Source organism: Chelon labrosus, assembly GCF_963514085.1.
Source record: "Chelon labrosus genome assembly, chromosome: 22".
Classification (NCBI taxonomy): Eukaryota; Metazoa; Chordata; class Actinopteri; order Mugiliformes; family Mugilidae; genus Chelon; species Chelon labrosus.
In genome coordinates this window covers 18,451,948-18,465,260 of record NC_140355.1, presented here as the reverse complement: position 1 = coordinate 18,465,260, position 13,313 = coordinate 18,451,948, and the positions used below count along the sequence as shown (strand labels likewise).

At 43.2% G+C, this 13,313-nt stretch overlaps 1 protein-coding gene across 1 annotated transcript in view; it reads left to right on the top strand.

Annotated features, from left to right (window-relative positions):
- The first annotated feature begins 3,958 nt into the window (after window positions 1-3,958).
- Window positions 3,959-13,313, top strand: part of dab2ipb (DAB2 interacting protein b) — a 132,186-nt gene continuing 122,831 nt past the window's right edge. The window contains exon 1 of the mRNA XM_084572526.1: window positions 3,959-4,253. Within this exon, the coding sequence (XP_084428652.1) occupies window positions 4,214-4,253 (40 nt within the window). The 5' untranslated portion in view covers window positions 3,959-4,213. The remainder of the gene's footprint in view (window positions 4,254-13,313) is intronic.

Below are 13,313 nucleotides of genomic sequence, written 5' to 3'. Positions count from 1 at the left end.
GCGTTCCAGTGGAAACACAGTTCCCAGAATTCCACAGCCAGCTGTCCACCGAGAGCGGTGAGTAGCGTGAGGACACTCCTCTGCAGTGGTACACGCGAGCATAAAGTATGCATATGCTAGAAATACTTTAGTGGCTTTCTTGAAAATGTATGATTACAGGAGAATGATTCATGATTATGGACGTGTAAAAATACTGTTGAGACTTTTATTTTATTTGCAGCTTGGGTCTGGTTTTGACTTTTTCTCTGGCCAAAGCAGATACATTTCAGTTTAGAGCTGAGCTTAACCTCTTGCGTGTACATCTTACAAGGATCATGTGGTCAAAGTATTTCAAGAGAAGCACTTATTTCTACTCCTATGCCCTGCCATCTGCTAATACATGCAAGTAAGCCTTCCAATGCTTTCATTCTTAGGACTTCTCTTCTACTTGATATCCACTAGATGGAGAGCTTGCTGCTTTTTAGTACTTCCCTGCACTTTCAATACCTCATCTTAACCACTACTCTCAAAGACTTTGGTGTCACGTTGCACTTTACCCGTCACTGTTATCACACTGTCATCGTGCATTTTATTGAATATTTCCAGAGGTGCAAGCGTACACTCATAGGTTAATGGACGAGACGAATCACAGTAAATGAGCCTGAGACGGTAGGTGGCACCGAGGTTTGACATTGACGCATCTGTAACCCACAGCTCCCGTTGCTGGGGTTGTTTGCTGGCATGCAACCTAATATGAGCCGCCTTTAAATCAATGTGTGCGGCTTTAATGCTGCAGTCACACTATTTTGCCTACATTCCCATACAGACTTCAGTACATTAACTTTATTGAGTTTAGGAAATTATCCCTGACGCAGTGTTACTGGACATGGCAGAGACTATATATATATATACAGTATATTTTAATTTTTTTTGCCCTGATGCCTCACGACGGGATCATTACCAAACTTACTAAACCTTGATGGACACAGCCACTGAGATCAGTTTTAACAAAGCATATCACTTTGAGGCATTTGCAAACACATTTCCTAGTTCCTTAGTTAGTTCTTCAAGGATTTTCTTCTTTTCAGAGTTCCATTCACATGACTTTATTAAATGAGTGCTCAGCTCAAATGCTCTTAGGTATACAGCATTTTCTTCTTTCCTGCATTCACTGGAAACGTTTAATTTCTCATACCCTTTATCTAACCCAAGCGAGGTCACATTTCTGGTCGACGGTGAGGTGACGGCTCGATAATGAGACAAGCAGGAGTGTCCTTCTGTCTCCCCAAAGTTATGGCTGCCGCCCAGCATTCTCTGCATAGCACAGATTTGGCTTCGAAAATAGGACAGTTCTCTGCGCTGCAGTTGCTCGGTGCTAAATCACACGCGTGTTAAAATGTGAACATCCCGTTTTGTCGTCTGCTGTAAGCTCACAACACAAGCGACGGCATAATGGTGAGACATCAGCATTAATGCAGAGCGTTATACTGGACCGCTGTGATTAAGCTGCAGCTTCTTCACGAATTACAGGTTGGCGTGTAGTATTCTGAATGTCAGGTAGAATGCATTACAGTGCTGCTGGTTTGTCGCTTGGTCAAATTGACATTTTACAAATTGATATACACAAAGAAAGCTTTAGTTTTATCACAGAAGTTGCATTTTGAGTCGAATTGCACAATTGCAATGGAAGATCAGAAGCACCATTGACTGAACACAGTAAATGATACATGCTACACTACACGGTACGCATAATTTAAGGACATTTAAATGCATGTTTTTAGTATTTTTGCGACCACCACTTATGATTAAAAATAAAACCCATTTATCTTTTAAAATGAGCTGCAACTATCCGGTAGAAATGTGAAGGTAACCTATAATAGGTGTCAAGTGAACGCGAATGAATCAATATTGTGACACATCAGACAATTCCAGCACTAGTACCAGGGTGAGATAATACCAGAGCTTTATTAAAACACACTTGTCCGCTTGCAAAATCATTTTCACATATCCAAAAACAAGGGCCACCACTTTGACAGAAGGGTTGCTAAATTTATCCCTTAAAACGGAGCTGCGATACCTGTTCCATTCTCCTCTTCGGCGCCTAACCTTTAACGGTGCATTTGAGCACCTGTTTTCCGGTTTTCAAATCGTGATCCACATCGAGCCGCTACAAACGCTCACGCAGTCTGTGTTTTCGGTAAATTATTCATTCGTCCCACCTGCTCTTGTCCTTGTGTGACTCTAAATAAGCAGCCATGATGAATAAAAACTACACTCAGATGAATAGGAATCCACAGCAAATCAGAGAGCGCTCTCATCTCCTCACAGTGAATAGCGGGCGGCCGCCGCCCCTGTTCTTTTGAACTCGTCAAGGTTTCGACACAAACATGCATGAGACAGGGAGCGCCGTTATGCTTCCACCAGAACAGCTAGGCTTAATTTTATTGAGGTGATTTTTTTTTTGTTTTGTTTCTTTTTCCTGCATACAGCTTTGAAGGCATCTCAACTTGTGGTTCTTGGGCATATGCTGCCCTATTTTTCACTTTTACTCGCTGTTAGCTGTAACGTTTTAGATGGGATTAAATAGAAGTGGATGGCAGACCAAAGGCTGTTGAATAATTATACATGCCCTGTAGCCCAAATGCTGCCCCACATGTGTTTTATGTTTCCTGTTGATGTTTAATTCACCAAAGTACTTCTAGTCATCTATCTCTCTCTAGAGTGAATAATCACAATTAGATTGCCATTAGCTAGAATGGTATTTGATGGCTTGTGCCACTCTCATCTATCTTGTCATTACATCACATGTATTTGGATTGTTTCGCCTTGAAGATGAACTCAAAACATCTCAAATATGAGGCTGTTAAAACTCAAGGTGTTTTCATGGTGTTTCAACACTTAAATTTGCTGAAAGGATTTTGTAGAAACCAGCGCATCTTAAAACCAGGCAGTAGCTACATTTATGTGGACAATATTCATTCAACCCAACTGTAATCTTTCTGAGTGTCAAACATAAGGCTCGTGGGCCAAAACTGGCCCTTCAGATGGTCCAATCTGGCCCGAGGGATAAATTTGCAAAGTGCAAAAACTATATAGAAGACATTAACTGCGAATCCTAATTTCTCCACTATTGGGTTGCATTGTTTTAGGCATAGTTTTAACACAACGCTAAGAGACAGAACTAAACAGCAGATGGTGGCAATGTATTGAAATTGCAAAAATTTTCTTTAAAAAATTTGAATCTGCTCTAGTACAGCTTGTCCTGTAGATGTTTGCGCGTGGCAAATCTAAATCAAAGCCAAACATCAGAGAGTGGACATGGATCTTCTAAGGGGTGTCCTGTGGTGTCCGGCAACAGACCTTTGGGTCCTACGGGTTGAGGGGAGGGGCCTCTGTGGATCATCCCACAGATACTTGATCAGTTTGGGATCTAGTGAATTTGGAGGCCAGGTCAACACCTTGTGCTGTTCTTCATGTTTTTTTGTGTGTGTGCCTGTGTCAGGCTGCATCCTGCTGGGGATGTCCGCTACCACCAAGGAGTGTCATTGCAATGGGGTGGGGGTGCCTGGTCTGGTCTAGGTGGGTGCTACATGTCTAAGTAACATCCACATGAAGGAATGCCAGGTCCAAAAGTTTCCCGGCAGAACATTGAATAATCACAAGATGGCCAATGTCATTTACTTCCACTGTCAGTGGTTTTAATGTTGTGGCTGATCGGTGTATGCGTTCATAAAGTTGTTCTGCTCTGTAATTTTATTCAAAACTATTACTAAGTTCCCTTTGTAAAGCGGAAAGAAAAGTGATCAAAGTGGAAAAATCCTGCGCAGCCACAACGCTCTCCACCCAAATCTCTCTCTCTCTCTCTCTCTCTCTCTCTCTCTCTATGTGGAAACTGCTCCTCTCTCTCTCTCCTCCCTCCCCATTCTGTGCTCCGTTATAGTCTCTCTCGCTCTCTCTCTTTCTCTCGCTCCCTGCTCTCCAGAGAGGGGCTCAGTCAGACAGATGTAACACAGTGGTGGAAGCCTGAGCTGAGCTGGCAGGGCTGCAGGGGCCAGACCAGAGCCAGCAGCTCCGACCGGAGAGAGGACAGCGGAGCAGAGCCGGCAGCGGAACAGGAGACAAAACAGTAGCCGCGGTGGCAGTTTCAGAGTAGTTGCAGCGCAGTTATCGAGTTAACTTTCGCCCTGGGATATGGATGTGCTGATCCGGGCGCTCATCACCCTGTGAATTTAACATGGACCCTGACACCAGCGCACATTCAGAGGCACAGCATGGTAAGTGCCGTTTGAAGGGCGGGAGGAAAAGATGAGAAATGATGAAAAGGGATTCAGTGGAAAAAGTTGAGAATCACATTTGTGAACGAGGAAGTTAGGTCACATGGTTTTATAGTTAGGCTCTCCATTTGGCTCTTGAGCTGTTGACTGGGGCCTCTGTGGTCAGTCATGAATAGGACTTCAGTCTGTTCTGTAGAGCAGGGGGTTAAGGGGTGAAGGGTGTTATATGGCAATTTCATGAAATCAACTGCCTGCTAAAGACCTTTCTGCTTTAATGTTTTTAAAGGAGGATTATAAAGTTTTCAGCTTGTTTGTAGCGAATCATACGCTGGATGAATTCTCTCTGGGATTCGCCTCGTTAAATTTTTGAGTGTTTTTGGTGCGAGCTTCGTAGTGTGGGAAGCTCTCCTCTCGGTCTTTGAATAGAATAATTAACTGTGGCATATGCGAGGGCCGTGGGTGTACCATTTCTGCTCAAACGCAGCGAGATAATTTGATGGTTATGCGGAGCCGTATAGTGGTTGCACCGTGTGGGTGTTTGTGTTAGAGACACAGAGCAGCGCGAAAAGAATGAAAGCAGGAGACAGAGGGAAAGAGAAGGGCAGAGACAGAAAGAGAAAGAGTTATGTACACAAATAAATCCAGGGGGATCTAGACTGCACTGTAGGCCAGCGAGCGCTCACTCTTTCTCTTCCCCCTCATTTTCCGCTGCCTCCTTTTCTATTTTTTTTCCCTTTTTCTTTCACCGCTCCAAATGTTAGAGCCTAAACTAGATAGTTAAAAGGCAGAAAAAGTGGTGTATTATTAACTGGGCCAGAAAAGACGATGTTTTGTCTTCATGGCCAACGGGAAGGACTGTGCTGCGCTGCTGATGAAGAATGTGGTTAACGGAATGAGTCAACAGACAGCATATTTCCAAGAGACCGTAGTTTCTCTTTGCCAGCGTCTAAGCCACATCGCTTCATGCGCTGGGCCGCCTGCCACAACGGAGAAGGAAAGGCAAAGAAAAGGGAGAGAAAACTGCTAAAGACGAAACTTTAGCGTTTTTATCCCTCTCCCGAGACGTGAAACTTCTGTTAACGATCTAACAAATGAGTGAGAACACTGAGCTTTTTCTCACCTCCACAGTCACGTCTCTCACGATATAATCTAGTCATCATGCGGTAATATTCACTGTCTCCTGTCAACTAGCCAGCCCACCCCCCCAGTCTACATAGCCTCAGAAGATCCCTCCTAAAGGCTCAATATAAATAGAAAAGTGAGAGTAGAAAGGGCAATAATCTGATATCATCTGATTACATTCTCACCCCAGGCTTGCAAGCCTCAGGAAGAAGTTCACGCTTCCTAAGCCTTGCAGGCATCAATTTTCACTCCGTCTCTCTCACACATACACTCACATGCCACTTCTGTTATTTGAAACAAATCTAAGAGCAAATGCTTGCTGTGCACTTCTATATTCAGGTTGTTTTCATATATTATTCATTGATTTGTGTATTTTCCACGTAAAGTAGATGCTGATCTTTTCGTCTACGCCTAGCTGACTGTGTTAGCACGGGGTCTGTGCATCTACTTCTTTCCTGTTTCTATATATGGAAATGTGAGAACTGCTGATGCTGGACAAACGCTCCCACTCCGTATTACTTTAAAGAAATCATCAGCATCACTGTTATGTGGCAGGCTGCCGTGAAGGTGATCACATGAGTAATTGTCGTTGGCATTAGGGGCGTCCTAATCGAGTTTTAAATCTCACTCCACCTTAGGGATACCAGCACAGTTGCCCTGTGCACAGTCAAGGTAATGTAACCGGTGCAATTTTAATAGTTCTGAGTGTTAATATCTCCGGATTAACATAAAGCGGTATCACATCATTTCGTAACAGCAAAATCATGTGGGCAGTGCAGCCCGCGGCTTGACGGTCCAATATCATCCCTAGCTTTTTATATATTTTGCATTGCCTCTCAAAATGACATTTTCCCCATTGGTTTAGCATTTTCTTGACTAAATAATGAAAAATTCCAACCACAGGAATGGGCTGCTCATGCAAGAAGCCCAAGAAACTGATGAACAAACTCTATCAGATCTGTTTTGGCCTTGTCTGTATCCTGAAGCTTCTACTCTCGTTGTTTCCCTCCAGAGGTTGCTTTTTCCTTGAGTGAAATCAGGCACCTCATCATATTTGTTGTGTTGAAACTAACTTTCACATTTCCATCCAATGAAATGCTAGCATTGCTGTAGCTGTGAGCCTCCCATTTATTATTTTCGCCAAAGAATTGTGGGTGACAGCTGTTTACGTCCCACTAAGGGCAGGCGTCACAAAGGATTGCAGCTTTGCAATGGTATCAGCTTTGCTTTAGCAGATACCGATCCATTCAAATAATGGATCGGTATCTGCGCTGGCCCTTAGGATTGTCTTGGGACATAGGTAATAGTTAGGCAGGTCTAGAGCTGTAGTAGACTCAGACTCGCATCTTATCAGAATATAAGCCTGGTGACACAGATTGGATTTCATTATGGGGCGTGTTTCAACCAATACAGAGAAAAAAATAAACCTTTGCACGCAATTGGATAGTCCAACAACTAATCAGAGCCATTTTATTGCCAACAAATTCAACTCCACAGCGCTCAGGTGATATATCACTGCATAAAGCCCGCTCAAATGATTTCATTGGCCTGGCAGATCTTGGACGGAACCAGAGTCAGTTCCCAACTCCAGACAAAAATGTTGTTGGTTGTGGAAGTCAGGCTGGCTGCCAGGTTAAAGTTGTAGTACGCTTATACACCAGCAGTTTCCTTAGGGATAAACTGAAAATCCCACCTCACGCACGGCTATTTTCAAGCAGCCATGTCTTTATTAGGCATCAGGATGATATCAGAATTATTACATCTAGTCTAGCTGGTTTATAAGAGCGTGCAAAGATGAGGGGAGGTTTCAGGAAGGAAAGTAAAAAGGGTGAGCCAAAAAAAAAAAAAAAAAAGTCCTTATCCATGGCCTTCATTGACATGTAAATAGGTCTCCAAGTTTTTGTCCTAGATGAGAAAGGTTGAGAGCCAGCTCATGTACCAGAGGAGAAAACACAAAGACATTTTTATTGTGAGTGTATGAACTAAGAAGCCTTGTGCCAGATAGATATTAGATAGGGAGATTAAACCGGCTGGGATGACTTTTGTGAAAGGCAAGAAGCTTTTTCTCTTATTTTACATTTTGAAGTGAATTAGTATCTCCGACTACAGAATTCCCAAATATCATCCAGATGATACTGCGGTCTTTTGGTTGAAAGCGCTGCAGGGCTTTGTCTTGAAGAATGTTCGGCTTTTAATAAAAGATTTATTCTTGCTTGCGTTGTCATGTGCTAAAATCTGGACAGACTCTGGAGCTGGGTGGCACAGCGAGTGTAAATTTAGGAACTGGGCTGTCAGCTTAGAACTTGTAATCTAGTTTTACGAGGGTGCACACTATCTTGCCAGGGCCCATGGTCAATTCAAGTTAATTCTGGTGTACAAGAGACTAAACTGTGATGTTGTAGCCTTGGCAGACAGATAGAGATTTGGTGTTTAGTCTGTCTTGTATCCATCTGTGAATGTTTATGTTTCTAGGACTGCGTGTGTGTGTTTCTGTTTTTGCATCTGTAGGGAAGCAAATGTCGATTTAAAACCTTTGGTGGAGAGACATTTTTTAGTTTTATGTTATAGGTTAGGCTGCCCAAGCTCCTTGAATTTAACATTTTTACAAAGTAGTAGCCAACTCTGTCTGTTTGAAGTTTCTTGGAGGTAGGTAGTTTACAGTAAGTAATTTGTAGCCCCAATAAATGTTGGTCTCCGATATCAACACCATGTGCTTAAACACTGACCTCTACATGTACAATGAGTCCTTTATGTCAAATTAAGTGTTTGAGTTTGGCCCAAGTCCCATCCACTAACCTGGAGGTGGTGGAGCTTATGACCTATACTGCATCCAGACACCAGGGGGAGCTCTCTTCACTTTTGAGGAGCAGTTCCGCCGTTCATCTTTATTTACAGTCTATGCTTTAAACCTGCAATAACTGATAGTTGGGGCAGAAACAGCTTGTGAATCCAACATGTACATTACTATCAACATTTAAGTAGGGATCTCCTCCTAACGTCTCTTTTGTAAATACTAGTACTTACATTTTGCAGTAGTGTGAAGCAAGATGCTGCGTTCACGATTATTGTCTGATTCTTTAGATCACATGAGTCTTTTCCATAGCTGCCCCCTGGTGACCTAACTAACCTGAATGTCTTCCAGGCGGTAGTATGTAGGATTTTTAAAATAAAAAAGTATTCAATGTCTGCCAGAAGAGCCACGTTAACAGTCTACTAACCTGCCCACCGCCAACTACCACGTTTTTCTTCTTCTTTTGTTTATTAGTGGTTGGCAAACCAGCTTGGAGGTACACTGCCGCCACCTACTGGTGCCTTTGAGTATAGACATAGGACGTTCCTGCAAAGTGCCCTTGAGTGCAGTTGTATCAGAACCAGGTTGTGCACTAATTTCAGTTGTGATTCCTGGATACTGATGTTTTCAGAATTGAAGATTACCACTTCGTACTGTAATTCGAGTAGCCAGCATGTCATCACGTATAGGGTGCCCTACTGCTATAGCCTTAATAGAAGAGCACAAGTATATACTACAAACAGACAGTAATGCAAGTGGCACTGGATTAGTTGGTGTGGAAAATATTGTAAGGAGTATTTTTAAATTGCAGGCTGTGTGTCGTGACACCGGCATTTCCTAACTGAAATAGCTCTCATGTTATTTCAGAATGAAAATCCAACATTTCTGATGCGTAGACATATTTTTTTTCAATTCACAGGTCGTTCCGCTCTCGTTAATACCGAGCCCCATGCTTATTAGTGAAAACTTTTTCAAGTCTTAAAACCTAATATATATATTTCAGATTCAGATTGTGCCTACATCCACTCGATTGGATTTCACACTTTTAACATTCTCCTCAAAAACATCTCAAGCCGCTGCTTGTAATTGGATTTCGCTTCCACATTTGTGTTTGACTTTATCTGTGAGGAAGGCTGTGAATGCTTCTGAATGTGGAGGGGGAAAAGACACGCACATCACACACATCTGCAGCCATGCAGATACACAGGGAGATTTGCAATTTGCATAATGCACAACATCAAGAAGAGAAAAAGAAAAATAGAAAAACAAATATGCTGAGAAAGAAAATATGACACACAGAGAGAGACAGAAGATGATTGCTCATCTTACTTGCCCATGTCTGAAAGCTTGGTCAGGTTAGACAGAAGCCAGGGACACATTTTGTTGACCCGGTATTTCAGGTCATGTCCAAACATAGCTAGAACAATTGGGTCCTATTGTTAACTCTGTCCCTTTTGGGGTGTTGCTGCAAGTGTTTGTCTCCGCGGTAGAAATAAGTATAATGGAAATGTTGTCTCTCAGATGCAGTCTTTGACCTTTTGGTGAGATTGCCGTCGTAACTGAGACGCCTTAACAAGCTAAAGTCAAGAATGAACATGCTCTTTGGGCCCAAGTGTGTTTGATTTTACCACGCAAGTCAAACCAATCACACATTACACCAAAGTAAATATAGATCAGCCTGAAATCATTATGTTGTTCTTTGTAACTTAACGATGGTCTGAAGGCGACACTGAAACGATCAAACACCACTAACATGTCTGTCTCCAGAGTAGCAATCTGCTGAGTGTGATGTTCGGTTTCTCTGTCTATTACAGTGTGTAATTTGTCCGTCTGTGGTACAGAACCACAATAAAGCAATTGGTAAATAAATTAAATTATCAGTTTCTCGTGGTCTGTCTCTATCTCCCCCAGTCGCCCGCTCTCTTGTTTGTTTTCAGACTGCTTTGTTTACGGCTATATAACCGCCATTTACGTACGTGTCAGTAACAGCCAAAGAAAAAATCCAATCCCTACGTCTAAAAGCAGCCCTACAACCGGATACTGCGTGTACTCTGAGTAATCTGTTTTGTTTGACCAGTCAGTGATGCACAGAACAGCTCAGACTTTACGTCTCTCCTGGAAGCACGAACTAAGAAGTTTTCCGTTTTTAAAACAGACAAACCTCTTGAGAGCCTGCAAAGGTTCGTAAAAGGGGTTTATTGACTCCAGCGCCCTGACTCATAGTTTGTGACCAACTCTGTTTTGGATTTACGCAATAGTAAAAGTAGGAATACTGTATGTGTAGAGCTGCACGCTAAACACGGATCAACCACAACATTAAAACCACTGACGGGAGAAGTAAATAACATTGAACCATGTTGTGACAATTCAGTGTTCTGCTGGGAAACTTTTGGACCTGGCATTCATTGGTGTGGATGTTACTTAGACGTGTAGCACCCACCTAAACCTAAAATTAGGTCACATAGTTTTATAGTTAGTAGGGATGCACCGAAAATTTTTGGCCGAAAACCGAAAATGCACTTATGAAAACGCAAAGTCCTTAAGCGGCCTGCCTGAGAACTTGAAGCCGAGAGAGTGCGCATTCAGCCGGATCAATTGGACGACAGCGGCACCCGTCTCGCGGAGGATAAAAACAATGGTTAAACTATCAGAGACTAAGAAGATAGAAACTATCAGAGGCGATAAATTTTCGGACTTTTATAGCCGAAACAACACGGCTGAAACAGGAACAACCGCAGCAATTTTAGGCCGAAAATGGCCCAAAAGTGCATTTTCGTTTTTTCGGCCGAACATTTTCGGTGCATCCCTAAAGCCCAAATTATGCTTCCGCGTTGACACAGCGCGAGGGGGCGTACGGACCTATTACGGACCTATTACGTCCTTGCGGACCCCCGTGCGTCCTACGCAAGGGCCAGACGTGCACCTCCCAAAAATCCTCGACGCGCGTCGAGGCGACGCAACAGCAACGCAGCAGCAACGCAGCAGCAACGCAGCGGCATTGGCTGTGATTGGTCTGCTAACTACATCCGCTGGAGACCGCTTTTCCGGTTTCCATTCATAAACATCATTGTCTCCTTTGTCGTGCCCTAATTTGCAATAGAAGTAATTCTTCCTCTGCTTGAATAATTTGGAGCTCCAACGCCAGTCTCTCTGTCTTGGTGTCCATCGTACACTGTGACTACGACAAAAGCCGGAAGGTAAATAACTATACGAGGCGAGATACGTCACAAGAGTCTCGGTCGGTCGGTCACAAAAAATCATAGCGCCCTCTACCGGTGTGGCATGCATTTCGACACGTAAACCCCACGCAGAACCATCACGGTCTCACGACTGCGTCCAAGCAACTGCGTGGCCATTGCGTGACCATTGCGTGATCACTACGCGGAAGCATAATCAAGCCTTAATGGTTAGGCATCCGTTAAACACAAAACAGCAAGTGACCCTAACCCAATGGAGATACAATAGCAAACTGCTTCATATCAAACACCTTAAGCTTCATGTTGCTGCTTCTCCAACGCTATAATTTCAGGCTCAAATGACTGCATTTTCCCACCAGCACTGGTCCTGAAATAAATACCGGATTATCACCGTTCTGCAACCGGGTATAAGCCACGTAAACAATGAAGACGGATACAAACAAAACGCTGATTAAAATCAGTTTATCTTACAATTCTAGCATCCTGCTTTGATTAGAATATGATTAGAAGGAAACCACTTAAGCCTTGCTAGTGCGCACGCTCCTTCTGAATTTACCTTTCACGTCGCACAGACAACATTTTCCGCGGCGTCTTTCCTCAGCTCGTTTCCCTCACCACTCTCAGCCTCTCTGACACTCTTTCCTCAGTGTGGGGACAGAAGATTTACAGGGACGTGAAAAGCGCATTCCCCAATGTGAATTTGTTGTGAGCATGTAACAGGCTCATGGCTGTGTTTGGCTCGGTGTCTGTCACTTTATCTTCAACGCGCACAGCAAATGCTTAAATGTACACATAGGCATTCCTGCATACAAACCATGCCAGCATGCTTTACGTCTATATAATTAGCAGCTTAAGCACAATCTATATTTGGACACACATGTTATATTTTTCATTAACATTCTATAGTCTCCTACACCCTTTCCTTTCAGTGATTCTCCATCCCTCCTCCCCTCCACGGCAGTACACTGTTGACTGACATTCTCCCATCAGGGAGGGTTTCTGACAAATGGGGCCAAATGGAGCCGTGCCACTGTTGCTGCTGGCCACAAGTCAGCTCTCTGAGGTTATTGCTTAGCTCTGCTTTTACAGTGTTATTTATATCCACCATCACTAGACTAGTTCTAGGTGTTTGATGAGGTTTTCATGTGTCATCCACTGTGTGTACCTCACAGGGGTTGGAGCTTTGCTACGTTTTCTAACTGCGACATACACCGATCAAGCATAACATTATGACCACCTTCCTAATATTGTGTAGGTCTCCCTTGTGCCTCCAAAACAGTTGTGACTCATCAGGGAATGGACATGAGCCTTCTGAGGGTGTCCTGTGGTGTCTGTCAATTGAATGTTGTTAGTGGGGGCCCTTTGAGGGGAAGGACCTCTGTGGATCATCCAACAGATACTTGATCAGTTTGGAATCTAGTGAATTTGGAGGCCAGGTCAACGCCTTCTGCTGTTCTTCATGTTGTTTTTTTTAGTTGTTCCTAAAGCGTTTTTGTGTGTGTGCCTGTGTCAGGCTGCAATCCTGCTGGGGATGGCTGCTGCCATCAAGGAGTGTCACTGCTATAGGGTGGGGGTGCCTGGTCTAGTCTAGGTGGGTGCTACATGTCTGAGAAACATCCACATGAATGAATGCCAGGTCCAAAAGTCTCCCAGTAGAACACTGAATTGTCACAAGATGGTCAATGTTATTTACTTCTCCTGTCAGTGATTTTAATGTTGTGGCTGAGCCGTGTATGTAACAATTCACCCTTGTACAATAGTCATAGATGGAGAAATTATATATTATTTATATATATTATATATCAAATCTTTTTTATTATCATTTCACAATGAAAACACACGAAACAGTGATACATTGCAGATGTATATCACAACAGTAACAGAAATGTCCTCCACAAAACATCCCAAGGTTGGGCTATTGCAGTTTCAAATGGTATCAGAAAACTGATA